The sequence below is a fragment of the Ursus americanus genome, chromosome 18 (genome assembly GCF_024610735.1).
Source record: "Ursus americanus isolate L20-20 chromosome 18, mUrsAme1.1.p, whole genome shotgun sequence".
Taxonomy (NCBI): domain Eukaryota; kingdom Metazoa; phylum Chordata; class Mammalia; order Carnivora; family Ursidae; genus Ursus; species Ursus americanus.
This window is the reverse complement of record NC_142144.1, coordinates 26,023,859-26,050,532: the sequence shown is the minus strand read 5'-3', so window position 1 is coordinate 26,050,532 and position 26,674 is coordinate 26,023,859. Positions and strand designations below refer to the sequence as shown.

The 26,674-nt window shown below is 37.5% G+C and overlaps 1 protein-coding gene across 5 annotated transcripts in view; it reads left to right on the top strand.

The window, feature by feature from the left end:
• FKTN (fukutin) overlaps positions 1 to 26,674 on the top strand; it is a 73,927-nt gene that overhangs the window by 43,902 nt on the left and 3,351 nt on the right. For 4 of the 5 annotated variants that reach the window (XM_045780382.2, XM_087869497.1, XM_045780380.2 and 1 more), the window contains exons 9-10: positions 593 to 720; positions 17,042 to 22,599. In XM_045780382.2, the coding sequence (XP_045636338.2) occupies positions 593 to 720; positions 17,042 to 17,255 (342 nt within the window). In that variant the 3' untranslated portion in view covers positions 17,256 to 22,599. Of the gene's footprint in view, positions 1 to 592; positions 721 to 17,041; positions 22,600 to 26,674 lie in introns of those variants that run through there. The other variant, XM_087869498.1, reaches the window with a different exon arrangement.

Sequence of the window (26,674 nt, the reverse complement as noted above, 5' to 3'; positions counted from 1 at the left end):
GGGAAAAAACACATAATAATTATGTGATTAGTGCTATAACAAGACAGAGGCACCAAGTCTAATGGGAACGTAATTATTTGTAGGTTACGTTTCTTTAGGGAAATGCTCTCAAAATTCTTTGTATCTTTAACTTTTCTTTTTTTCATATACATAATATAATGATTTATGGTATATAGATGGGTTTCTGTGATGCCACATTTATATAAGTACTTATTATTGCTTGAAATGAGAGACTTATTTCCTAATGGTTTTACTTGATTATTAAAGGAATCATTTTTCTTTGGTTTCTTTCCTTGTTTAATCAGAAAGGGGCTCAGGAACAGAATGTCCTGCAGAGTGGTAATTTCGCTACTGTAAATAATTTACTCTGAGTTTTCATTAATTGTCAGAAGCAACATTATTTTATATGCATTTAAGAAAGAAATCAAATGATGGCATGCTACTGATAAATCCAATTTCAGAGATGTTCCAGCTTGAAAAAACATTATCATAGAGTCAGTGTTCTCGCTCTATAAAACAAAATCTTTTTTTTTTTTTTAAGAAAATATATTTCCTTTGTTTCAGTCTGTGAAGGTTTTCATTTTCCTCCTAGGTAGAGGACAGCTTGGAACTATCTTTCCAAGGAAAAGATGATATAAAACTCGACATTTTTTTCTTCTATGAAGAGACTGACCATATGTGGAATGGAGGCACTCAGGCCAAAACGGGAAAAAAATTTAAGTATGAATCAGATAAGTACTTATAAAAGGGGCTAGAGAAATAACTTCAGAAGGTAGAAATAAGGAAGTAACTGAAAATGAAAAACAAACGGAAGACTGTCACAGCTTCACTCTTAGCTAATACTTCCTCAGTTTACCCATAAAGTCCAATTATGTTTGGAAAGTATGGACTACTTATAAGGACAGTGTAAGAGGAGGAAGTGCCCCTGGGTTCAGTCCAAAGAGTCATTATGATTAGAAGCCCTTGAGTCATTGGAAAGGGAAAACCAAAACAAGGAACACAAAAAACAAGCCCAGAGCCTTAGCCAAAACACTGATCGGCTGTTAGAGTTACAGGAGCTTGTTAATTTGATGGAAATGAGTGAGGGTCAGTAGGAAGGGGATAGTCAGGGTGAAGTGAAGTTTAAGTGAGGGCTCTGGAACTTCACTCCTCTGAGGCCACAAATGCTCGGCAAGCTCTGGAATGTGCCTTGAACAATGACTGAGGGCTGATCCTTAAAGCATACTCATTGAGCTTAATAGCTACCATATTTCATCAAATGTAAGATGATATGGATTGTAAGATGCACCATTATTTTATGTGCTACTAAGAAAGGAAAAATACTGCCAATTATAATTCTAAGATGCATGATTCACAGATGGAAAAATTTGGGTGGGGGGAAATGTCTCAGAATTGATGGAGTGCAGTATGTTAGATTGACATTTTTAACATTTTTTTTTAATGCTGCTACAGTAAAACTCTCTGATGAGAAAAGACAAAAATGACATTAGAGTAACAGTGCTCTCCTTTATGATGCAGTTGATCTATTCTCAATTTTGAGAGAGAAAGAGAAGGAGAGGCGAATGAATGGGAATGAGAACCCAAAGAGCATGGGCTTTGGAGTCAGGCAGACCTGGGGGACCTTGGCTGCACCCTAACCTATCTGTGGCCTTTAGCTTTTCTCTGAACATTGATCTCCTAGTCTATTAAGTTTGGGTAGCATTACCGTGTGTTTGACTGTTATGAACATTTTGTGTGTGTTAACACATCTAATCGTCAAAACAACCTTAGGAGGCAGGTATTCTCTGAGGTGCTGAGAATGTAAGTAGTTTGTTCAAGACCGCCCAGCGAACAATTGAAGGATTCAGACAGCAGCCTGTCCTCTAACTACTTTACCCACTACTTTAACCTTTAACCACTACTCCCCACTGCCTCCCTAATACACCTGACGATATGAGGCACCTGGCATACTGCTTAGCACTCACTAAGTTATCAGTAAATGACGGTTATCATTGTTATTATAATTACTAAAGTGATTGTCATCATCATTGTCATTATTATGGTAGTTATGTGACCAGAAGCTTAAATTTGCCTCACTGACTAGCTGAGATTGGATCTTCTATCATTGAATAAATTTGAGCCATTGGGCAGAGTGGTGAGTGTTCTGTGACACAGAAGAGAAATGCCATATTCAGACTGGTTTCTCCTGGGTACATTGACGCACCCTCTTGGTATTGCTGAATCTTTATTTGAAGGCAAAGAGTCTTCATGTAAGATTAAATTCTGGAGGTTTGAGAGTAATCCAAACCTTTTTCTCAAAGTCATAATGTATCCCCAAATTGACCTTGATGCCAGAGCATGTTCTTGAAGCTTTTATTTAATATAAAAAATTATTTTGCTTTATGACAACAACACATTCATGCTGGGTAAGCTCTAAGACAGAAATTAATAAGTTAATGAATATGTAATTGACATTCTCACTGTGGCTAGGTGAATGGGGGTAAGTGTTATTCAGCTATAGTTTGTTTATTCAAATATAATAAAGAAGCTGAATCTGGGGGTGCCTGGGTGGCTCAGTTGGCTGAGTGTCCAACTCTTGGTTTCAGCTCAGGTCACGATCTCAGGGTCGTGAGATGGAACCCTGGGTCAGGCTCCGCACTTGGCGTGGAGTCTGCTTGGGATTCTCTGTTCCTCTGCCCCTCCCTCTCATAGTTGCTCTCTCTTTCTCTCTCTCTCTCTAAAATAAATAAATAAACCTTTAAAAAACACACACACAAAAAGCTGAATTTAATGTATAATTTAGAGGCTTCTTTAAAAACTGTAAGATAGTGTAGCACAGAAATTAAAGGGATGGAGCCAGTCTGCTTGCTTTCGAATCCCAGCTTTATACTCTACCAGCTATATTACCTTGGGCTAATTATTTAACCTCTCTGTGCCTAAGTCTCCTCAAGTGTAAAATGGAAATAGTGATAGAAATTGCTACATAGAATGGCTTTAAGGATTAAGTGAGTTAATACACAAAAAGGGTTTTGAAGAGAATTAAAGATATCCTGAGTGCCAAGTAATTATTAGCTGCTGTTACTACTACTGTATTAGTAGGACAGGAGTAAAGAAAATGATTTCTCTTCTTAGTCTTATGAGAAACTTACAGACTAGACACCTGTATAATTAACAATATATTAAACTGCCAAAGCTATTCTTAGAGAACTCATATGAGGATGTCACTTTTTTTCCTAAGAAAGATGCTTTCTAGAGCCAGTATTATAATTCTGTTTTTCTTAAATTTCCTTCTAAGGCTTGAATTTCTTTCTTCTCACCAACATGATCTGAAACCCACAAACTTCAAAAGAATGGTTCATTTCTAACCACTACATTTCTGCATAGAAAGAGCTTCTTTCATGCTGCTTTAACTGCTCTTTATGGTAGCAGTGTTTGGGAAGTGTGAAGTGTTCTGATTATTTAACAAGAGAAATGAGCAGTGATGGAACTGTCTGGACAGATGGTGTGAGTCCCAGATTTTCTATCCTGTTACTGTGACCTTAAAAGGCAGAGAAAAGAACAGGGGATGGCTGTGTAGAGTAGTTTCTTTGGAAGATTCCCCCAGCCATATGCCATTTTCATTCTTTTCAGCACTATTTACTTGAAGGAACTATAGTATTTTCACCACTACTATTCCTAGAGGGGGGAAAAAAACCCCAACCTTTTAAAGCTAGTCTAAAGGTCTTTTTATCTGTATAATATTTTATTTTGTATTCATGTATAGTTCATTCTGAGAAAAGCTGAATAATATCATAGAATGCTTACCATTAAAAAAAGAAAGAAAGAAAAGGTTAAAAAGGAACTCAGGAAGGAAGAAAAAGGTTTTCCCCTTTTGAAACTTCACTCTGCATGCCTGCAGAATGATGTTTTTGGTCTTCAGATGTAATAATAATATTAATGGCAATAATAAAGACACACCTACTAGGGTATGAGCTGGTTATCTGGCACATGATAGGTACTTTGTGTTTGTTATCTCAGACCACCTCACAGTGAGGTGTTCTCACTCTCAGTTAGATATGAGGAAACTAATTCTCAGAGAAGGGAGGTAACTTGCTCATTAATGGCAGGACGAAGGTTTAACTCCCGAGCTGTTGGACTCTTCAGCCGAAGTGCTTATTTCTAAGACTTAGTAGGTTGAATGAATTAATACATGAAATGCTTTTAAAACAATAAAACAGTACCTGGCACATAGTAAGTACTCTATAAACATTGACTACTGCTGCTACTATCATTACAATATATTATTACCATTACTGCTGCTGTGTTGCTCTGACACAAAGCATGGTACCTTCAACATCGTGGTAACTTGGATTAGTAACTCCAGTGGGTCTCTGAATTTTTTACACTTATTTTTCTTCTCCAGAGTCCCAGTCACTAGTAATAAAAAGTAAAGAGTGCCGCAAGGATGTGATGTTTTATTCCATAACTTCACAGTTCCTACAGATGCTGCCCTGGTTTCTTGGGGTTCTTTCCTTCTGATCTGAATCAGCTGATATAAGTAGAGGCCAGAAGTTTGAGAGGTAGTAATAAAAATTATCTTTGAATATTTGCCATGTGCCAGGCACTATGCCAAGCTTTTATATGCATCATCTCATTTAATCTTTGCAAGTTTATGAGGGAGATCTTAATCTTATCACCTTCGTTTTGTAGATGTGGAAATTAAGGCAGAGCTAAGACTCAGACGTGGGGCCATATCACTTCAGAGCCTAGATTCTTAGATATACACAATGTTAGCATCACCATGATCTACCATATTGTTAATACTCCTTTTATGAAAATAGTCCTTCTACTCAGTGATATTATCAGGGTAATAGAGCTACCTCTCTAGCCTAATAGGAAATACGCTACCCCCTGGGATAGTAGTGGTTCCTTGTATCTTCTGATATTTGTAGTTCCTGTTTATTGTCCTGATCTTCAGAAAATTTGGATGTGTTCTCTGTGGGACTAGACTCCTATCTAGTTGTGGCTCCTATATAATGTAACATTTCATTTGTGTAGAATTTATTTACTAACTCTATGTGCTAAGGATTCACATGTGAACATACTTAGGTTCTGCTCTCAAGGGTCTCATAATGTGGACCATGAAACAAATTATTTAAGTACCTTATCAGTAGTATAGTAATTGAAGTATGTGTTGTATATAGTTGAGATACCAAACCAAAGTCTGTCTAGAAGCAACAGCAAGGAAGTGTGGCTTAAAAATAGAGAGGTTTGTTAGGTAGACTTGACAGGAATATGGAGAAAGGCCTGATAATAGTTTTGCTTAACTACTTTTCTCTTTAGACTGTTCCTATTTTTTTTCTTATTAAAAATTCTATGAGGGTCTTTTTTACATAAAGTAAAAGCTTTATTGGGGCATTTCCTTGACTAGATTCCCAGCAATGGAATTATTATTGTTTGTGCAGTTTAAGAATTAGAAAGGGTAAGTGGGTAATGTTCTAATACCAGTAAAATCCAAGATTTTATTCCTCAGTCTCTACTTTTTCCTTTGACTCCTTAGGACTCTTAAAAGTTGTATGGGCTTCCTCAATCCTTTTTTCTGTTTTAGGGTCTAACCCAAGATACCACATTGCATTTAGATACCCAGCCTTTTGCAGCTTCCTTTGAGACCAAGATTTTAAGCATGTCGCTAAGTAGTACCAAGTTATTATACATCATCACATGTCCCAGTTCTGCCCATTCAAGGGCATTGAGTTGTCTCTTTTTGATGTTGCTCCTCAGCACCTCTAACTGGAAATAATCTCCCCTCCCTCTGAATTTCCATAGATTTTTTTCCCTTTATTTTTCTCATGCCTTATTTGGGGACTTCTGCTGATTTGTCTGTACTTTCTGAGTTATAGATAGAATCAGGCCTGGTAAATTTGTTGGGACTGAGTGAGACCTGAGCCCTACCCATTCTTAAGTGTATTTGTTTTGTTAAGATGATAGGGTGATGCCAGATTGATGTCTTGATCCAACGTACCATCTTTGGAGAATCAGAACCATAAGGTCAAGCCACCCAGTTTTTCAGTCATTCTGCTTTACCAGAAGCTAAAGATTAGAGTTAGTTGTTGAATACCCACTCATAGGTTCTCTAAGCTTCATAGATGTACCAGGCTCCTGTGGTTTTAGCTCTCAAAAATACATTTGCCGGGGCGCCTGGGTGGCACAGTGGTTGGGCATTTGCCTTCGGCTCAGGGCGTGGTCCCGGCGTTGTGGGATCGAGCCCCACGTCGGGCTCCTCCGCTGTGAGCCTGCTTCTTCCTCTCCCACTCCCCCTGCTTGTGTTCCCTCTCTCGCTGACTGTCTCTGTCTCTGTTGAATGAATAAATGGAATCTTTAAAAAAAAAAAATACATTTGCCTTTTTAGTACTTATAGCTGTGAAGCTAAAAAGGCAAATTTGAATTATTTCTTTAAATTAGTACATTTAAAACATTGGCTTTTCTGAAAATGATCTCACATTTCCTACTCTGTTTATGCCTTCATATCTTACAACAGATATATTGTCTTAGGTTTCCTTAATTGTGTCTCCAAACCTCTAGTGAGTAGCAGGTACAAATTATGTCATTGAGGGAAGAACTTTGAATGCATTTTATATGGTAATTGTATACAAAGTACAAAAGTGGGAGTTATTTATACAGTTAGCTTTGCTTACTTGTTTTTTTAAGAGACGATTACCTCAGGGGCGCATGGCTGCCAAAGTCAGTAGAGGATGCGACTCTTGATCTTGGGGTTGTAATTTTGAGCCCCACATTGGGTGTAGATATTACTTAAAATAAAATAAAAATAAAATCTTTTAAAAAAATTACCTGAGAATGAATAAATGGCAGACCTTTCATTTATGTGAAGTAAGTTATATATTTTAAGACTGCCGTATGCCTTGTTTGAATAATTCTGTAAAGTATTTTGTAAGGTAGTAGTCCAAGAGAAATCAAAACGTATTTTCACTGAAAGAGTTGACATGAATGTTCATAGCGTTCTTATTCGTGGTAGCCAAAAAAATGGAAACAACCCAACTGTCCATCTTCTGGTGACCAGATAAATTATAGTATGTTCAGGCAATAAAATACTACTCAGTAGCAAAGAGAAATGAACTACTGATTTATGCAATAACATAGATGAATCTCCAAAATATTATGCTCAGTGGAGGAGGTCAGATGGGAAGAGTACCTACTATGTAACTGCATGTATTTGAAATTGTAGAACAGGCAAAACCAGTGAAGGGTGTAGTAAGATGAGTGATTGCCAGGGGCCGGGGTGGATCTACTACATGAGTTGCCAAAGACCACAGGGACCTTCGGGAAGCAGGGTGGTAGAAGTATTCTGTGTCTTAATTGTTGTGGTGGTTACACAGGTATATGTGTTTGTCAAAACTTAAAATGGGTGCACTTCTTTATATGTAAATTACTCCTCAAAAAAGTGTATTTAGAAAAAAAGTTTATTTACAAGTTTAAAAAAATTATGGAGGCGCCTGGGAGCCTCAGTCAGTTAAGCACTGACTCTTTTTTTTTTTTTTTTTTTTTTTGACAGAGATAGAGACAGCCAGCGAGAGAGGGAACACAAGCAGGGGGAGTGGGAGAGGAAGAAGCAGGCTCATAGCGGAGGAGCCTGACTTGGGGCTCGATCCCGTAACGCCAGGATCACGCCCTGGGCCGAAGGCGGACGCTTAACTGCTGTGCCACCCAGGCGCCCCTAAGCACTGACTCTTGATTTCATCTCAGGTCATGATCTCAGGATCATGGGGTTGAGCCCCACATCAAGTTCCGCACTCAGCGAGGATTCTGCATGTCCCTCTTTTCCTGCTTCTCCCCCCATTCATACATGCTCTCTCTCTCTGTCTAAAATAAATAAATAAAATCTTAAAAAAAAATTATGACTTAGAAAACCAATGTGAAGAGAAAAGAGCCCAAGATTACATACTGAAATAGAGGGATAACTGGGACCAGAGTGATGAATGCGATCAAGGCAGGCTTAAGTGCAGTGGTAAACTTTGAGCCTTTTGCATCTGATTGGACAAATTAGGTAATCTGAGTTCAAAATAAGCTTTTTCTATTTAGTATAAAATTTGAAATCATAATCTATTTTTTAAATTATCTATTATATCCAAAGAGAAATACTCTGGGAAACAAACTGAGGGTTTCAGAGGGGAGGAGAGTGGGGGGATGGGTTAGCCCGGTGATGGGTATTAAGGAGGGCACGTATTGCACGGAGCACTGGGTGTTATACGCAAACAATGAATCATGGAACACTACATCAAAAACTAATGAAGTACTTGCATGGTGACTAACATAATAAAAAAAAAAGAGAGAAATACTATTAAAATTGAGAGGAAGCAAGGACAGCTGAGTCTAATTGGTTGTCGATGAACTATAGATTTAATTTTTTTAAGTTATGCAATAGAAATAAAAATATCCTGGGGCTTTGTTTCTGGCATTAAAGAAGAGTTTTGTGCATGCTTTAAATGGATAGTTTTTGATATAGTCGTTATGCAGGTGCATTCAGGTGTTACATGACAACAGCTACCTATACAAGCTTTAATTTGTCTACTCGTTGATGATATAAATTTGTTCTTGTTTCTGCTTTGGTACAGATAATCAGTAGTTCTGTCCTATGGAGATTGCGTAGCAGAGTTTAAAAGTCAGTAGAATAGATGGAATCACTCAATTTACACTGGAAGTCAGTGGGAAAATGAGGTTCAGTGGGTAGAATTTTATTTTATAAAACATATATGTGCTGTGTATATGGCTTATACATTAGAAGTTTGGGATGGGAGTGGAATATGGGATCAATAAAGATCTCAGAGATTATATTCTAGTTTAGGCTCTGAAAAGCATATTAGCCATTCCACTATTACCCTTTTTGCTTCTGTGTTATCTGGTGGAATTGTGAGGGGCTTAGTGGAAGAGATAATTTAAAAAATGCTGGTCAGCATGCTGTATACTTGGTTCTCAAGAATAGATTGCAATTCTTAGAAAATTGGGCAAAATTGATGGTGAGGACTTAATGTGCACAGTAATTCCTCACTTTGCCACATTCCCTTTGATCTAACACAAATCGCTGATGAATATGCCTAGAAGACATAGCTGATTCACATCACTAATGATCAGGGAAATGCAAATCAAAATCACAATGAGATCTCACCTTAGGCCTGTCAGAATTCAAAAACATAAGAAATAACAAGTATTTGCAAGGATCTGGAGAAAAAGGAACCCTCATACACTATTGGTGGGAATGTAAATCGGTTCAACTACTGTGGAAAACAGTATGGAGATTCCTCAAAAAATTAAAAATAGAAATATCCCATCCAGTAATTCCACTATTGGGTACTTACCCAAAGAAAACAAAAACACTAGTTTGAAAGATATATGCACCCCTGTTTATTTATGATATTATTTACAATAGCATTATTTACGATAGCCAAGATATGGAAGCAGACTAAGGGTCCATCAATAGACAAATGCCTAAAGGAGGTGTAAAGTGTACACACACACACACACACACACACACACACACAGAGTAGAATACAACACAGCCGTGAAAACGGATGAGCTCTTGCCATTTGAGAAAACATAGGTGGACCTAGAGGGTATTATACTAAGTGAAATAAGTCAGACTTAGAAGGACAAATACCATATGATTTCTTACATAAGTGAAATCTAAAACAAACTAAACTAAATGAATGAACAAGCAGAAAGCAGAATTAGACCTATAAATACAGAGAACAAACTGATGGTTGCCAGAGAAGAAGAGAATAGGGAGTTGGGCAAAATGGGTGAAGGGGAGTGGGACATATAGGCTTCCGGTTAGGTAATGAATAAGTCATGGGAATAAAAGGCACAGCATAAGGAATATGGTCAATAGTACTGTAATACCAGTGTATTGGGACAGATGGCAGCTACACAGCATAATGTACAATCTTGTCTAATCACTGTGCTGTACACCTGAAACTTATGTAACATTGTGTGTCACCTATACTCAAATAAATATAAAATATATGTATAAAAACAAGTAAAATAAAACATAAAAGGTATAGCTGAGCTAAAAGAGAATGGAGTGAATAATGAAAAAGCAGTATTTGAACAAAATTCCCAAATTAAAGACAGATAAGCAGGATAAATAATAAATCTACATCTAGATACTTCTTAAGGAAACTGTAATGTCAAAAACAAAATTTTGAGGCACCTATGTGGCTCAGTCAGTTAAGCATCTGCCTTCAGCTCAGGTCATGATCCCAGGGTCCTGGGACCCACATCAGCTCCCTGCTCAAGGGGATCCTGCTTCTCCCTCTCCTCTACTTGTGCTGTCTCTCACTATCTGATTGTGCTCTCTCTCTCTCTCTCTCTCACTATCTCTCTCTCTCAAATAAGTAAATACAATCTTTAAAAAAAAAATTTTTTTTTTGCAGGCTACCAGACAAAATAGATTGTTTACAAAGGAGCAGCAAATATACCTCTTTAACAATAGAGGCCAGAAGATAATGGGGGTTATAGCATCTTTCAAAAGCTGAGGAGAAATAACTAAGTTATGTGCAGTTAAAACTAACATTCAAGGGGCGCCTGGGTGGCACAGCGGTTAAGCGTCTGCCTTCGGCTCAGGGCGTGATCCTGGCGCTATGGGATCGAGCCCATTATCTTGATGATAATAAGTTGAGGAGGAGTTGATTTGTCAGTGTTGAAGGAGTGAAGTATATTTAAGTTCTGTGTGGTAGGAAGAGGGTCGAGATTCTGCATACATTCGGTTTTTATTAGAACTCTTACACTGAAGTATGTAGGTTAAAAATAGCTATTACAAACAGTAACTACTACTAGATAGAAATATTTAAAGCTTCCAAATAGGGGTGCCTGGCTGATTCATTCGGTAGAGTGTGCAACACTTGATTTTGGGGTTGTAAGTTCAAGCCCCACGTTGGGTGTAGAAATTATTTTATTCAAAAAAAATAATAAAATCATTTAAAAAATAACTTCCAAATAAGCAGAACAAAAGAGAATTTATTAATCTTTATCAAATGAAATTAGGAAAGGTGGGACAAAGAAAAGGTATGGCAAGCTGAAAACATGTAAAGATAATCATAACAACAGTCAGCATCGTAATACCACTTACTGTGTATGTGCTAGATACTATTCTAAGTACTTTATTTATTCATTATGCTAACATCTCTCCAAGGTACTGTTAGTACCCTCATTTTATAAATGAAATGAGGAAGTTAAGGCACAAAGAGATTGACCGATGTTTTATAACTGGTAAGAAGAGGACCCAGGGTTTGAGCCCAGGCAGTCTGGCTCTAGAATTCAAAATGTGTCTATGGGGGCGCCTGGGTGGCACAGCGGTTAAGCATCTGCCTTCGGCTCAGGGCGTGATCCCGGCGCTATGGGATCGAGCCCCACATCAGGCTCCTCCACTGGGAGCCTGCTTCTTCCTCTCCCACTCCCCCTGCTTGTGTTCCCTCTCTCGCTGGCTGTCTCTATCTCTGTCAAATAAATAAATAAAATCTTTAAACAAAATGTGTCTAAATATAAAATTAATTACAGGAAATATTAACAGATTAAGCTAACCCATATAAAGATGAAGATTAAAATAGGATAAAAAACCAAAACATAGCTATATAATGCTTGGCAAGAGGCACACCTAAAGCAAAATCACACAGAAAGGTTGAAAATTATAGGGATGGAAAAAGATATCCCCCAACATTATTAACTAAAGAAAACTCTGCTATAATATTAGTATCAGACAAAGTAGAATTTTAGGGGGAAAATTTTAAAGGATTGAAAGACCCACTACATAATTTTGCAAAGAAATAGTCCACCAAGAAATATTGTATGATTTTAATAGCATGGTCTTTAGGGGCACTTGGGTGGCTCATTTGGTTAAGTGTCTGACTCTTGATTTTGGCTCCCATCATGATCTCGGGGCCGTGAGATGGAGCCTCATGTGGGGCTCCATGCTCAGCGTGGAGTCTGCTTGAGATTCTCTCTCTCCCTCTGCCTCTCTGCTTGCTAACTCTCTCTCAAAATAAATAAATAAAATCTTTAAAAAATATGTGGTCTTTAAGTATGTAAACCAGAAGCTGATGAAATTCTAATGAATATTTAACATGTCCACAATTATGGTGGGAAAGATTCTGAAATACTTTTATTTAAAAAACTGCTGATTCAGGCAAAGAAGAAATCAGTAAAACTATTGAAAATATGAACAAAATCAACAAGCTTGATTTATTGGATATATATAAAGGTCTTTACCCAACAAATGCTGAATATAGTTTCTTATCTACTGTATGTAGAACATTTATAAAAGTTGATCATGTACTGTATCATAAAGGCAATCTTAATATACTTCAAAGCATTAATAAAAATCCTCCTGTGTGTGTATGTGTGTATGAGAGAGAGAGAGAGGGAGGGAGGGAGATTCTCTACATTAAGAGATTAAAGGGAGAAAACCTACATGATTATTTCAATAGATGGTACTGTATGACCACAGTGGAATCAAATTATAAACGATTAAAGACATCTTTAAAATGTATGGAAACTTTAAAATGCCCTTCTTAATAACTAATGACTTAAAAAGGAAATAATAGTGGGAATTATAAAATTTGGGGGGCTCAAAGATAAGGTACTACATACTCAAAACTTGTAGAATGCAGTTCAAAGGAGAGAGGTAAACTTGTAGCCTTGAAAACACTGAAGTATGAAAAAGTAGATTAAAAAATTAAGCATTTAACTGAAGAAAGTAAAAGAATAATACAGTCAGCCAAAAGAAAGAAAGTCAAAAGTAAAAAATTAATGAAATAAAAAACAGTATCAAAGATCAACAAATCCTAATGCTGGTTCTTAAAAAAATAAAAAATAAAAACTAGTAAGCAGATATCTAGCAAGATTGACCAAGAAAAAAAAGAGTAAAATTAAAGACAGTATTCACTGCTGAAGCCGAAAAGCTTTAGAGTCTATGCTCTTAACTATGTTACACTGACTTTCAAAAGAAAATGCTAGGGACAGCTTTAAATCATTAAATTTGATAATTAGGTATAATGTGAAAATGATAATTTTCTGGGAAGAAATAAATGTCAAAATTAATTCAAGAAGATCTAGATAACCCAATATCATGAAAGAAATTGAATTAATAATCAGAAATTCTCCTTTCCCTTTTTTTTCTCCTACCAAAAGAAAGTTCACAGGAAAGTTTTACCATGCCTTCACAGGAATAGGTTATTCCGCATGTCATATCTCCTATGTCGGAAAATTTAAAAAGAAAAAAAAATGCTTTAAGCAATTCATTATATGAGACTGATAGCAAAACTGGACTTGGACAGTGCCAAAAAAAATTTAAAGGGTAAATATGGTATTGTCGAACATGGATGAGACTATCTTAAGCACAATGAATCAAATTTTGTAGTATTTGTGTATTAGTGTAATTTTCAACATTAAAGGATTAAAATATTAAAGGAGAAAACTCCTCCATTATTATTTCAATAGATGACATTAAAAACTTTTGATAAATTTCATAATTAACCAGTGGGGAGTTTGGAATAAAAGGGGTCTGGAATTTCTTTAATTTGATAAAGGGAATATTCTCAAAACCTAGAGTGGGCAATCGTATTTCATGATCAACTTTAGAAGCCTTTCCATCAAAATCAGAAAAAAAAAAAAAAAAAAAAAGTGCTCTCCCTGCTTCTATCAAGCAGAATGCTAGAGGGCTTAGGCAGTGGAAAAACAACAAGAAAAAAAAATTAAGAATTAAAAGCAGAGACAAAATTGGTAATGAGAATAAACCATTTGTGTTGTTTTGCAGGATATTCTTGTTTAAAAACATGGCTCTGCTGTTCCAGCCCCAGAGTTTAATGCAACTTATGTTTAAAAAGGTCAGATTCAGTTGTAATTGATGGTATCTCTGTCTTTTACTTAGCCTAGCTAACTAGTAATAATAAAAGCAGTGTTTTCCATTTAGCAATTGTTTATAGGTCGTACAATTAAACTGATGAGATTACTTTATCCAACCACCAGTAAGTAGTTTTACAGATTATAAGGAGGTTTGGAGGGAAAAAAATGAAATAGTCTACTCCAAGTCTTTTTTTTTTTTAAACTCCAACTAACTCTTAATTCTAATTATTCTTTCATGTGAAGATAAAATGAAGTAAACGTGCTATGAAATAGAAAATGTGAATGGAAGAATTTTTGTGTGTGGAAAGATCCCTTGAGTTTACAAGGGTTGCCTTAGTCTGAATTTAAATCTGTTCACATTTTGGATGCTGTCCCAGAACTCTAAAGTACACACTGCTTAGCCAAACTTAACCTTAGCTCTACAAGCTAAGGTAATGTCGCAGACACATAGTCGTTGTTTACTGGTAACCTGGACAGAGTACATGGCATGTGGTGTTCTGTTTCACCCCGCCCCCTCTCTGCCTCTCCTCCATCCCATTTTACAATCAGCTTTCACATTTTATGGTTTATCTTTCCTCTTCTCCGAGAAAGCTGGAATATTCTTTTTGCTGATTGAATTGAAAATTATTGGGTGGAAAGAAAAGCACAACGATTTAGGGATGTTTCCCTTTAGGAACAAAAATGAACCTTTGAGTTAAATTGTCTTTGAGTTATTTTTCACGTTGTTTATGTATTTTTGCTGTTTTGGTTTTGTTCATTTGAACATTTCATTGTTTAAAACATTGCTTTTGTAAAATTTGTAGTATTTTCATCCACCCTATCTGTCCTGGACCTGTGATTTTTCTTTCTTTCTTTCTTTCACTTCTTTGGATAGACTGGAGAGGCTAGTATTTAAGAGAGGAGTTTCCTGGCCTATGTTATGAGATAGGCCATAATTTCTGCCTCATTTCAACTAGAGTGTGTCAACTTGATAGGCTGGGACAGGTGGACATTCTGCTGACCAGCATCTGATAGGGCAGCGTGGAGGCCCATGATGGATGGCTGTGTCTGATGACAAAATAAGCAATTCCGTGAATATGAGTGTGCAGAATAAAACTGGGACCAGCAGATGGTGGAGCTATGCTGTCTGTATCTTATTTCTTCCTCAGCTATGAGATTTGCTGTGGCCGTCTTTTCACAGAAGCCAGCTGGGATTGTCTATTAACTGCCAGCACCCATTGGTTTGGGTAGAAGGGACTTGTTGCTTTCTTTAGAATTTGTTCAGCCTCTCATTTTCGTGTATGGCTTTATGTTCATCTGGTGGTAAAACATGATATTTAAAGGCAGAATGTATGAGAACTGACCTTTCCTTGGAGAACATCCCAGCTAGATCCCATTTCCACAATATGATTATGCTTTGACATCTGGCTTTTTCCTGTTTTTTTTTTTTTTCTTTAGTCCTCTGATATTTTAAATTTCTGTGATCTCTGCTATTGTCACTTCAAATCTCATTACTGAAAGTTCTTTTCATGTTGTGAAGAGAAGAAACCTTTCTCAGAAAACACCAACACAGAATATAGGGCTGTAATATAAGCTTAAATCTAACGAACCAGCTCGTTTTAGCTTTCCTTTTAATATGTTGAATTTAATTCACTGATCTAGAGTACCTTTAAGAAACATGTTTTGGTTTAATTTCTTAAACTTACCTGCTAGTTAAAATAGTTCCGCTATAGATAGAGTAAAATTCATTATAACTAACATTGCCTGAGCTGGTATAGAGTTCTCTAGCATTTGAGATGAAAGAAAGGCAGAAACTACAGGTAGGTTCATGTGAGGGACAGAAGCCTGGCAATGCATCTTGGAGTCATGCTTGCTGTCTATCCTTGGGAAGTCCAGGTTATGAAAGAAAAGAAGATTCACCTCACACATACGCTGCTTATTTTAGTGTTCTGTAGTTAGAGTCTTTCAGTAGCAGTTTGAATTTGATGGGGATTTAATGATGTGTGAACTGTTAAAAATAAGAGAATAAGTTTGTGGCTGAGAACAGAGATTTAAAAAGGGCAGGTGGTAAAATAAAAGGCAGAGCAGGAAGAATGTGGTCTGTATAGCTGTGTTTAAGGGAAGTTTTGTTGAAGTACAGGACATCCAGGCATTAGACCTCTATTCCTGCATCTGAGAAGGGGGCGGGGGTGTGAAGCTTTACTCAAAAAGCCATCTTAGTGCATCCTACCATGCTCACGTATTGTGGGAAATTTTCACTACAGTAGGAGTTAGGAATGAAGTTTGAAAAATACCCTGGCTGACCCTGGGAGTTTCTTCTTTAGCTATCTAAGCTAAGTAGGTTATCAAAAGCCATCTAGGAGCACACTGAACCCCAGGACACAGGAGTTAGTAAGACCTGTCCCAAAGGCACACGCATGTATGATGCTGTTGTTGGAGAATGTCCTGTGTCCAGAGTTGATTCAGGTTTTCTGGTCGACTAGAAGAGTTTGTTTCCTTTCTTGCTGCTACATGTGCCTCCCTCTGTGTAGGAAGGATTGCGAGTATTAGAAATGTAGTAAAAAAAGAATATATACATATGAATGAATATATATGTATTCATTCACTGGTTTACCTGAGATGTTTAAGGAATGGCCACAGCCAAATCCAAGTCCTTCCCTAGGGTTTTCTGAGCTCTATCATTTTCCTCCACTTTTTGGGCACTTTTTGCTTTGACTTCATTCTCAGACAGGCTCTCCCTGCTAATAGATAACAAAAAGGCTCAGCTTCCATCCCACCTGCTTAGAAACCTCAGCAAAAAGAATGCCTCTTTCTTCTGGTAGTTCCAATGGAAATCCCAAAGCTGACTTTTATTTACCTAATTTGTGTATATTCCTATTCCTGATCCAATCACTGTAATGTACTGGTTAAGCCTGGGTCTTTTTTACCCATCTCTGGGTCCTGGGGGTGGGTCAGCCCCTCCTGAACCATAGGTACAAGAGTAGGGGAGGGAAACAGGGATGCTGGTAATGTTAGAAGAGGAAGGGGATGCTTGACAGTCAGAAACAGTAAAATGTCCACTATATCTGTCCCCAAAGCTATTTATTGGGAGAGGACTTTCCTTCAGCCAAGAGTGCACTAGCAGCTGGGTTCTTTAGATCAAACTTGTACTGTCAAGCCTAACTCCTCCCCCATTGCCTCTGTGTTGCCACAGATACCTGTTTCCCAAGTTTACACTGTGCTGGACCGAGTTTGTAGACATGAAGATTCATGTGCCCTGTGAAACTATTGAATACATTGAAGCCAACTATGGTAAGACCTGGAAGATTCCTGTGAAGACATGGGACTGGAAGCGCTCTCCCCCCAATGTGCAGCCCAATGGAATCTGGCCTATTTCTGAGTGGGATGAGGTTATCCAGTTATACTGAGACAGTAAGTTGAAATGGTAGACTTCCCCTTTTGAAACAAAGGTGGATAACTGTTTAAGAAGATAAATCTCTATTTGTCAAATGTAAGGAGGGGCCAAAGATATGTCAAGTGTGAAGATGGAGAAAGAGTCCTAACCTCTGAGCCATCTGATTTAATTCTCTCATTTTACTTTTATTAAGGAGTCCCCCTGTGCCAGGTACAGTGCTAGTTTAGAGTGGAGAAGCAGAGTTGAGTGACACACATGGCTGTCTCTTTCCCTTCCCTTTGGTAAGCACCTCAATTTTCCTTTGAGGGAAACACCCTTACCTTTGAAGCTCCTATGAAATGTGATGTTCTTTCAAAATGTTAGATAATGGTTGGACTGGATGATAGGTTTATTGGGCAAAGCTAAGGAAGGATATACCAGTAAAAATATTAGCCCGTTCCTGTAATCGGCAGTTAAACTTGTATGTCAGTGCTGCTTTTAAGGTTGTAGAGGCGGAGTTAACACATTTAAGTGATCAGACTTTAGATGGCATCAAGAAAAGATGCTAGCAGATTCATTTTACAAGCAACCCCATGTGAAATTGATTTAGAGTACAGGGCATCGTTCTATAAGAGAATGAGAGCTTCTTTCTAGCTTTGTCAAAGATATGCAAATTTCCGTGCATTTTTCTATTTTTGTATTTGAAGTGAAAAGGAAGCTTGTGCTTGTGTGATGCTTTAATTTCCAGCCATTGTGAGAATATTTTCACTGACCTCTGTAGCACCTGTTAACAAATCATTCAAGCGAGATCATGCTACCAGACATGATTTTGAAAGGGTTGTGATTTCACAAAACTTACTTTCCTTGTTTCATTCCCAACCATCTGTTAGGTAAAAATATGAGCTATTCATGGACTTTAATATTTCCTGAATTTTTAATCCTTGCACTCCCAATTTTAATGTTAACACTAAAATATTAATAGAAATACCTCTAATTTTTCTAAGTGTACTCTTCTGTGTATTCATTCATCAGTTACAGCTCCTTACCTTTCATTTATGGCCTATAAACCAATTTAAATGCTATGTGAGACTACCTGCCCCTCTCCTGTATACTATATCACATCTCCAAAATGAAGATAAATGACAAATCTGACAAATGCTTTCTGCGTCCTCCCACCCCAGATCATGGTGTTTGTAAAGTTTGTGTCCATTCTCATTGTTCTACCTAGAGTTTCTATCTGTTGCATATTGATGGGACGAGAATGCAGACTTCCCTGCTTTATCAAGTACCACCAATTTAAGAACCCTTCAGTTTTCTTCCCCTCCTCCCCCCAGATATGTTTTTGAGTGGCCTGGGATGACCCTGTCTCCCTCATCTCTTCATGAATCACTTTAGTGATATATTCCAAGTGAGAAGTAAAGGTAGGCACAATAAACACTGCTATCTTTTTCTTTGTCCGGGAAAGGAAGCCAAGTCTTACATTTTATCCAGGCTACGTAGGACAACTTTCTTGACAAAATCCTAGACTTTCGTCTAAAACCAGAGAATCACAGGAGTATCAGAAATGGAAACCAGAGGGTCTGAGGGAATAGGCAGACTGAGTTTTCCTAAAACAAAGTTGGGGAAAGTGACCTGCAACCACCCCACTCTCTATTTTCAAAACACCAAAAACTTTTTTTGTTAAATGATAACCACTGATCTTCCTCTCTTAGGATGAGCTTTCAGTGCGTACTCATTGGATCTTTTCATAACTAACATAATGAGGTTCTCAGGGGCTCTTACAGATTACCAGTAAACTTGTCCCCAAATGACAGGCCATGTAATCAGATTCTCTTTGCTGGAAAATCAGCCCATAGAAATCATATCTGAATTCTAAATAGCTGAACCTAATTTCATTTTTCACGGTTGAAAAAATATCAAGATAATAATAGTGTTCCCGGGCAAAATCTGCTCTGCTTAGTGAGGACCATTTGCTTGTGCTCAGCATCTAGACGTGTATGTAAAAGTGCATACATATTTCTGCCCATTTCAAATTGGGGCTTCCACTGTTTGCCAGGGGGTCCTACCACCACTATTTAGGTTATTTTCTTTTATCTACCCCTGGAGTCCAAGGTCTTGAAGAATCCAAAATCTAAGATGTCTTGGCCCCATTGACAGAGATTCTGTATCCTTCCCTCCACAGCCCACTGGCAGCTAAAATACCTTTCTTGACTACCTTCTGGTTTCACAGGCTTCTGCTCTTGCTTGGTTCTGACCCTAACTTGAGGGAATGAAAGCTTTTCCCCAGACTCTGAAGGCCTGCTTGCTTCTGATACAGATCCAGCCATACTTCATTCTGCGCTTCTTGGCAGTTCTTAACTGTGCTCAGTGTTCAGTGCATCTACCCTCAAACCTCATCAGATCACTTTTCTTTCTTCACCTGAGTATTCCAACAATAATTCTCCTAGTATGGCTACTTTCAGGTCCACTTTGTCTGGCTTACAGGAGAAAACCTCCTATATTACTTGGAAGTTAGGCACCCATGGATATCTCCAGACAGATCCTGAGAGGCAAGACTGATAACCTCTCACTTTACAACCAGGGGGCCACACGGTCCTTCTCTAAGCAGAGGGCACTTGGCCTTCTTCCCTCTGCTGCAGCCACTGACATCTGGCCCCTGGAATAAAACTACAGTACAACTGCAGTTCCTAAAATCAAGCATCCCTAAGAAGCTGGGCAGTGGGATAGCTGGTTTCTTTGATTCCCTAGCTACAAACCCTGAAATATGACCACTAGATGGCAGAATGTCTACCACCATCCTCCCCAAACAAGTTCACTCAAGTGAAAATCATCTTGCTCTTGAGTCTTAAAAGCTATAGGGGTCACATTCATTCTGTCCCTCTTGTTTTATAGCTAAATCAATAAGCAATAGCAGTAATTTGAGAAACACCTGAAGCTAAAACTCAAGAGTGCCATGACTTTTGGCCTAGTTCCTATGTCATTGCGTCACAGCATAGCATCTTTAACTGTGCTTGAGGTGCTTGACAGAGAAGTCATCCTGAACCTTCAGGAGTCAGTTTCAGGGTGTTTCTGCCATTCCCTGCTTAGTATCTTTCTGCTCCAATTGAAAGTCTGAGGTGACAAAGAAATCAAGAAGGAGTATTTCTTTCTTGTCCAAAATACTTAGGCTATCTTCATACCCTTATCCACAAAATGCCGTATCTCCAAAAGGTGAAATAGTTCATGTTTGGAGACATCAGCCTTTGATCATGATACTCTTAACATCCAGGAGTACCTGATTCTCTTAAGCTCAAGAGGTGTCCCATTGCTACTTCACCTCTTCCACTTCCCCCAGGAAACCATTAGCTAAGCACTCATTTCTGAAAAATCTTTCCTCCTTCCCTATTGATACTCTCTGACAGATGCAAGTAGTTGGGAATAAGTTGTACTCATTCCTTTTCTTCTTTGTGACCGCAAACCATTGTATCTAGTCTTAACATGGCTCCAAACTTCAGATGGCACATAGGACAGCAAGGTGTTACATTAAAGAGCAGCGGTTTATAGATTGGGGACCAGAGCTGCATCTGGGAAACACACTTGGAATGAATTCCCACACTCCAGCCTAATACCTCACCCAGTATCACAAGCCTAAGGCTGCAAATGTTTCTAAGTCTCCCCTAAGTTTTACCTTTTGGAAAATGAACAATTCTTTCATCCTTAACATTATAAATCCCCATGGGAAAATTTCTTCAAATACTAGTCAGAGAAAGTGCCACATTCTCAACTTCTAATATATAATTATCATGGAAAAACTCTAGTTCCTGACCAGACGAAAGGATATCTTTGAAGAAGTGTCCCAGCAGCAATTTCTCTTTCCTCCTCTTCTTCCTCTCTCATTAAGACCTGGGCTGTGTCACCTCTGACATTTCACTTGGGGGGAATCAGCATGTTGGTATAAAAAGATCACAAATTTCTGAATTAGGCCTGAGTTTGCATCCCAGGTTCATCATGTGGGGTTTGTGGTAGAGGACCTCTCAGCCTCAACTTCCACATGAGTGAATTAGGGAAATGTGTACTTCCCAGGGTTTTTAGTTAGGGTAAAATGGAACATAAGTGCTTAGCATCAGGCCCAGGATTAAGTAAATACTCAAGAAATATTCCATTTCCTACTTCCAAGCCCCTTTTCTAATTATTCTTCAAATGGGATTAAAAAAACTATGATTCAGAACACAGACCTTGTTCAGGAGGTTGGGTGACTGAATTTGCTTAGGGGAAAAATTGTTTCATTGTATCACGGCATTAAAGGACAAATTGTATGGTTCATGAATTCAGAGACACTACGGAATTGGCTCTTTCTCTAAATAGAATTAGTATTTTCATTTTATTTGGCAAGCTGTTGTCTCATAAGGTCTCCTTATATGATCCCTAATGTTACATAGTTCCTTGGTCCCTCCCTAGATTTGGTACTTGTTCTGCCCTGGACTTCTTCAATATTCTAGCTTTTTCTAGAGGTAAACCGTCATCTCTTTGTTAGTAATTCTCTACCCAGCCAAAATCAGATGTAAGTCATGATTTGCAGAGGGGAAGAACTTGGAATACTTAGTTTCATGTAGCTATCTGTGCTGATGAATGTTTATATCCGTGCTTTAGTAAAGGAGAATTGAAAATACTCGTTTCCACCTTCTTCCATCAAATTTGTGGTTTTGTCTCAATTAGGCAAGAATCTACAGGATATGTTTTAAGCTATTTTAAGCTTCTCTGCACAAACTAAAATCTAATTATAGTTTGTAAGTCAAACAGACCAATTCAGTAGTGATACCTTTTCACAGGACCAGTAGGCAGGTCTACATTTTTCTAATGAGAAATCTGTACTTCTGTATTCTCAGAACTTCTAGGTTAGAATGCCCCTTTGGCCATCTCCCAACCCAACCCAATGTAGAGATGATGTAGGAACCCATTAGCCAACCAAGCTGCTGTACACTTACAAGCAGCTCTCACAGTGGGGTTGAAAGGGATTATGAGGAGAATTAGAAGTACTGTATTTTGTTTTATAAAACAACGTACTGTCTCATGCACCATTAAAAAACAATTATAAGATTTTGTAGTTTTTTGATGACTCATTCAGAGCATGGGTTTGTTAAATGAAAATAATATATAGCTATTTGCATGCCCCTTCTACTTCATAACCAGAAAAAGATGTATGTGAGTTTTTTAAACAAAATGATATTTTAAACATGGGTAAATTTCAATGTATGCTTACCAGTTGACTATTTGGTTTTATCTTCAGGTAGAGGGAGTTTGTGGTACTACTGACAATACCTTTAATATTATTATTATGATCAGAAATTATAATATATAATCAGTTTAGGATGACGAATAAAATTTTTTTAATCACTTGAGATGTTTTGTGTTTATTCTTGAAGTTTGCAGTAGATATTACAGCCAGTAGTATTTGTAAGCAATCTGGTAAAATAGTAAATCTTGCCACCAGTACAGTATTTCTAAAATTAAGGTAAAATGAAGTCGTATGGGTGGGCCCTAATCAGATATGACTGGGTCCTTATAAGAAGAGATTTAAGAATACAGACAGGCATAGAGAGAAGACTACATGAAGATTAGGGAGAAGGTGGCCATCTACAAGTCAAGGAGAAAGGCCCTCAGAAGAAACCAGCCCTACCAACACCCTGATCTTGGACTTCTAGCCTACAGAACTGTAAGAAAATAAATGTCTGTCTTCAGCCACCCAGTCTGTGATACTTTATTTTTTTTTTTTTAAGATTTATTTATTTATTTGAGAGAAAGAGAGCACACTTGCATGCAAGCAGGGGAGGGGCAGAGGGAAAGGAAGAGGATCCCAAGCAGACTCCCTGCTGAGCTCAGAGCCTGACACGGAGCTCCATCTCATGACCCTAAGATCATGACCTGAGCCAAAACCAAGTGTCAGACACTTAACTGACTGAGCCCCCCAGGCACCCCATCTGTGATACTTTATTAGGCAGCCCTTGATTAAAGCAGTAATCAAGACAGTGTAGCATTAGTAAAGAGATAGACACATAGATCACTAGAGCACAATAAAGAACCCAGAAATTGACACACAAATATACTCAATGGATTTTTGATCAAAGAGCAAAAGCAATTCAGTAGAGGCTAGGATAGCCTTTTTAACAACAACAAAAGTAACCTCAACTTGCACTTCATACCTTATACAAAAATGAACCCAAATGTGTCCTGTACTTAAATGTAAGACTATGAAACTTTTAGGGGGAAAAAATGGAAATCTTCATGATCTAGAGTGAGGCTTTCTTAAGACTTGATACCAACCAAAAGCACAATCCAAAAAAGGGAAAATTGATAAGCTGGACTTCACCAAAATTAAAAACTGCAAAAGCCTACAAGAAGAGGATGGAAAGTCAAGCTACAGACTAGGAGGAAATATTTGCAAGCTACGTAGCTGACAAAAGAGTAACATCTAGAATATATAAAGAACTTGACCCTCAACAGCTTAGAAAAATCCATTAGAAAATGAGCAAAAGACATGAATAGACATTTCACTGGAAAAGATCCACAGGTGATAAGCACACCAAAAAGACGTTCAGGACTGTTAACCAAATAGCCAAAAGCAATCCTGAGAAAAAAGAACAAAGCTGGAGGCATCACATTTGCTGATTTCAAGCCATATTCTAGTGCTGTACTAATCAAAACAGTATGGTGCTGGCATAAACACAGACACATAGACCAACGGAACAGAATTTAGAGCCTGGAAAATAAACCCATGCATATTCAGTCAACTAATATTTGATGAGGAAGCCAAGAATACTCAATGGAGGAAATACAGTCTCTTTAATAAATAGGGCTGGGAAAATTTGGATATTCACATGGAAAAGAATGAAACTAGACTTCTGCCTTCCACCACTCACAAAAATTAACTCAAAATGGATTTAAAAACATACATGTGAGACTTAAAACCATAAAACTCCCTAGCGGAAAATGGGGAAAGAGCTCCTTGACATTGCTTGTGTCAGTGATTTTTTGGATATGACACCAGAAGCACCAAAGGCAACAAAAGTGAAAATAAACAAGTGGGCTACATCAAACTAAAAAGCTTCTGCACAACAAGAGAAACAATGAGAGGCAACCTATAGATTGGGAGTAAATATCTGCAAATAATATATCTGGTAAGGGGTTAATATCCAAAATACATAAGGAACTCCTACAACTCAATAGCAAAAACAAAAACAAAAAAAACCCAAACAATTAAAACTGGGCAAAGGAACTGAATAGACATTTTTCCAAAGGAGATACTCAGGTGGTCAACATGTACATGAAAGGGTGCTCGACATCACTAATCATCAGGGAAATGCAAATCAAAACCTCATACCTGTTAAAATGGCTGTTATTAAAAAGACAAGAGCTGACGAGTGTCGATGAGAATGTGCAGGAAAGGGAACTCTTATTCACTGCTAATGGGAATGTAAATTGATGCAGTCACTAGGAAAACAGTATGAAGTTTCCTCAAAATATTAAAAATACAGTTATCATATGATCCAGCAATTCCACTTCTGGATATTTATCTGAAGGATATGAAATCATTATCCCAAAGAGATTTCTGCACCCCTTGTACATTGCAGGTTTATTTACAATAACCAAGATACGGAAACAACGTAAGTGTCCATCAGCATATGAAGATAAGAAGCATAAGAAGCATAAGAAGAAGGGTATATACAAAAAATGGAATATTACTTAGCCACAAAAAAGAGGGAAATTCTGCCACTTGTGGCAATGTAAGTAGACCTTGAAGGCATTATGTTAAAGGAAATATCAGAGAAAAATAACTGTATGATCTCATTTAATATGTGGAAACTAGAAAAACCAAACTCAGAAACAGATTGGTGGTTGCCAGAGGCAGGGGGTAGGGACTGGGGGATTCGGATGAGGGTGGTCAAAAGGTACAAACTTCCGGTTACGAGACAAATTCTGGGGGTGTAATGTACAGCATGATGAGTATAGTTGACAATATTCTGTTGTATATTTGAAAGTTGCTAAGACAGTTTCATCACAAGAAAACAAATTTTTAGCTATGTGAGGTGATGGATGTTAACTTGTAGTGATCATTTTACCATACATACATATATCAAATAATTATGTCGTACACCTTAAACTTATACAATGTTATAGGGCAATTATGTCTCTATAAAACTGGGGGAAGTGTTGCCATTTTTCTTAATGTCTTTCATAAACACCTCCTGAAATATTACTGAAGCAAATAATAAATCAGTCCTTGCTCAGCTGATAATTAGAAAGCATTTCCTGTGTTGTATGAGAAGTGACTTCCAGGTAGTTCATCCTCTGCCTCAGCTCTGCTTCATCACACTTTGTGTTTGGGGCTCTTATTTTTTTCTTTTGGATGCAAACACACAAAATCTGCTGAATTTCAGTGTATTCCTCTTCCAAAATGTATCATTTTCCAGCAATGCTGTGGAAACGTCCATCTTTACTGAAAGTTACTACTACTTTTATTCCTAACCTAACTTTATACCTCTACTGTTCTTCCCATAAAGAATGTTTCCCTAGGACTCTTCTCCCCGTGCAAAGCTATCTATAAACTGCTGAGCAAAGGTGCTAAATGTAACAGCATTTTCTGAAGGGAGTAAAAGTTATCATCGATAATAGAGAAGTAAAGAGAGAGAGCTATAGTATTGACTATTACTATAACTTTTTAAAAAAGATGTTCAACATTGTTGATCATCAGGGAAATGCAAATTACAACCACAATGAGATATCACTGCACACCTACTAGAATGGCTAAACTTTTAAATAGTGATAACACCAAATACTGTAGTTGTCTCTTTTATGGTTTTCTTTTTGCATGTGTACTGTGCACCATGGTTTGTACTATGATTTTATTAGATAGTGCCCTTCAACATTTTACAAAAAGCCATATAACACTCTTTATAAAACATTGAAAGGAATAATCTTGCCACCATTTTTAGAAGACAGATTTTTAGGTTTTTGTTTTGTTTTTCACCTTTCTTTCCTCCAATTCTTCATTGATTTGCTCTGTAAATTTAATAATCCTCTTTAAAATTTATTTTCTTATTCGTTTGTGTCCTTTTTAGTTGACATTTCCGCAACTTGATTTACCAGCAAAAGCCCTTTAGCAGCTGGTGTGATTATTCTTAGCTTTTGTGAATTTAATTAATTTCATATTTACCACCAGTTTTTTTTTTCTCACCTAAAACTTTTCAATTCCATCTTTTTCTCTAGTTTCAGTAATTTGGAGCATATTTTCTAGTGAATATTGCAGGAAAGGTAATTGGATGACTACTTTTCTGAATGTTTATTACCACCAAATGTTTTCAGGTCACTTAGAAGATTGATAGTTACAATGTGTAAGAGTTTATTTTGGAGCCTAAACTGTGCAACCCTCTAATCCGACCAGATTCTGTTTGTCTGACTTCACAGACAAAAGGAAAG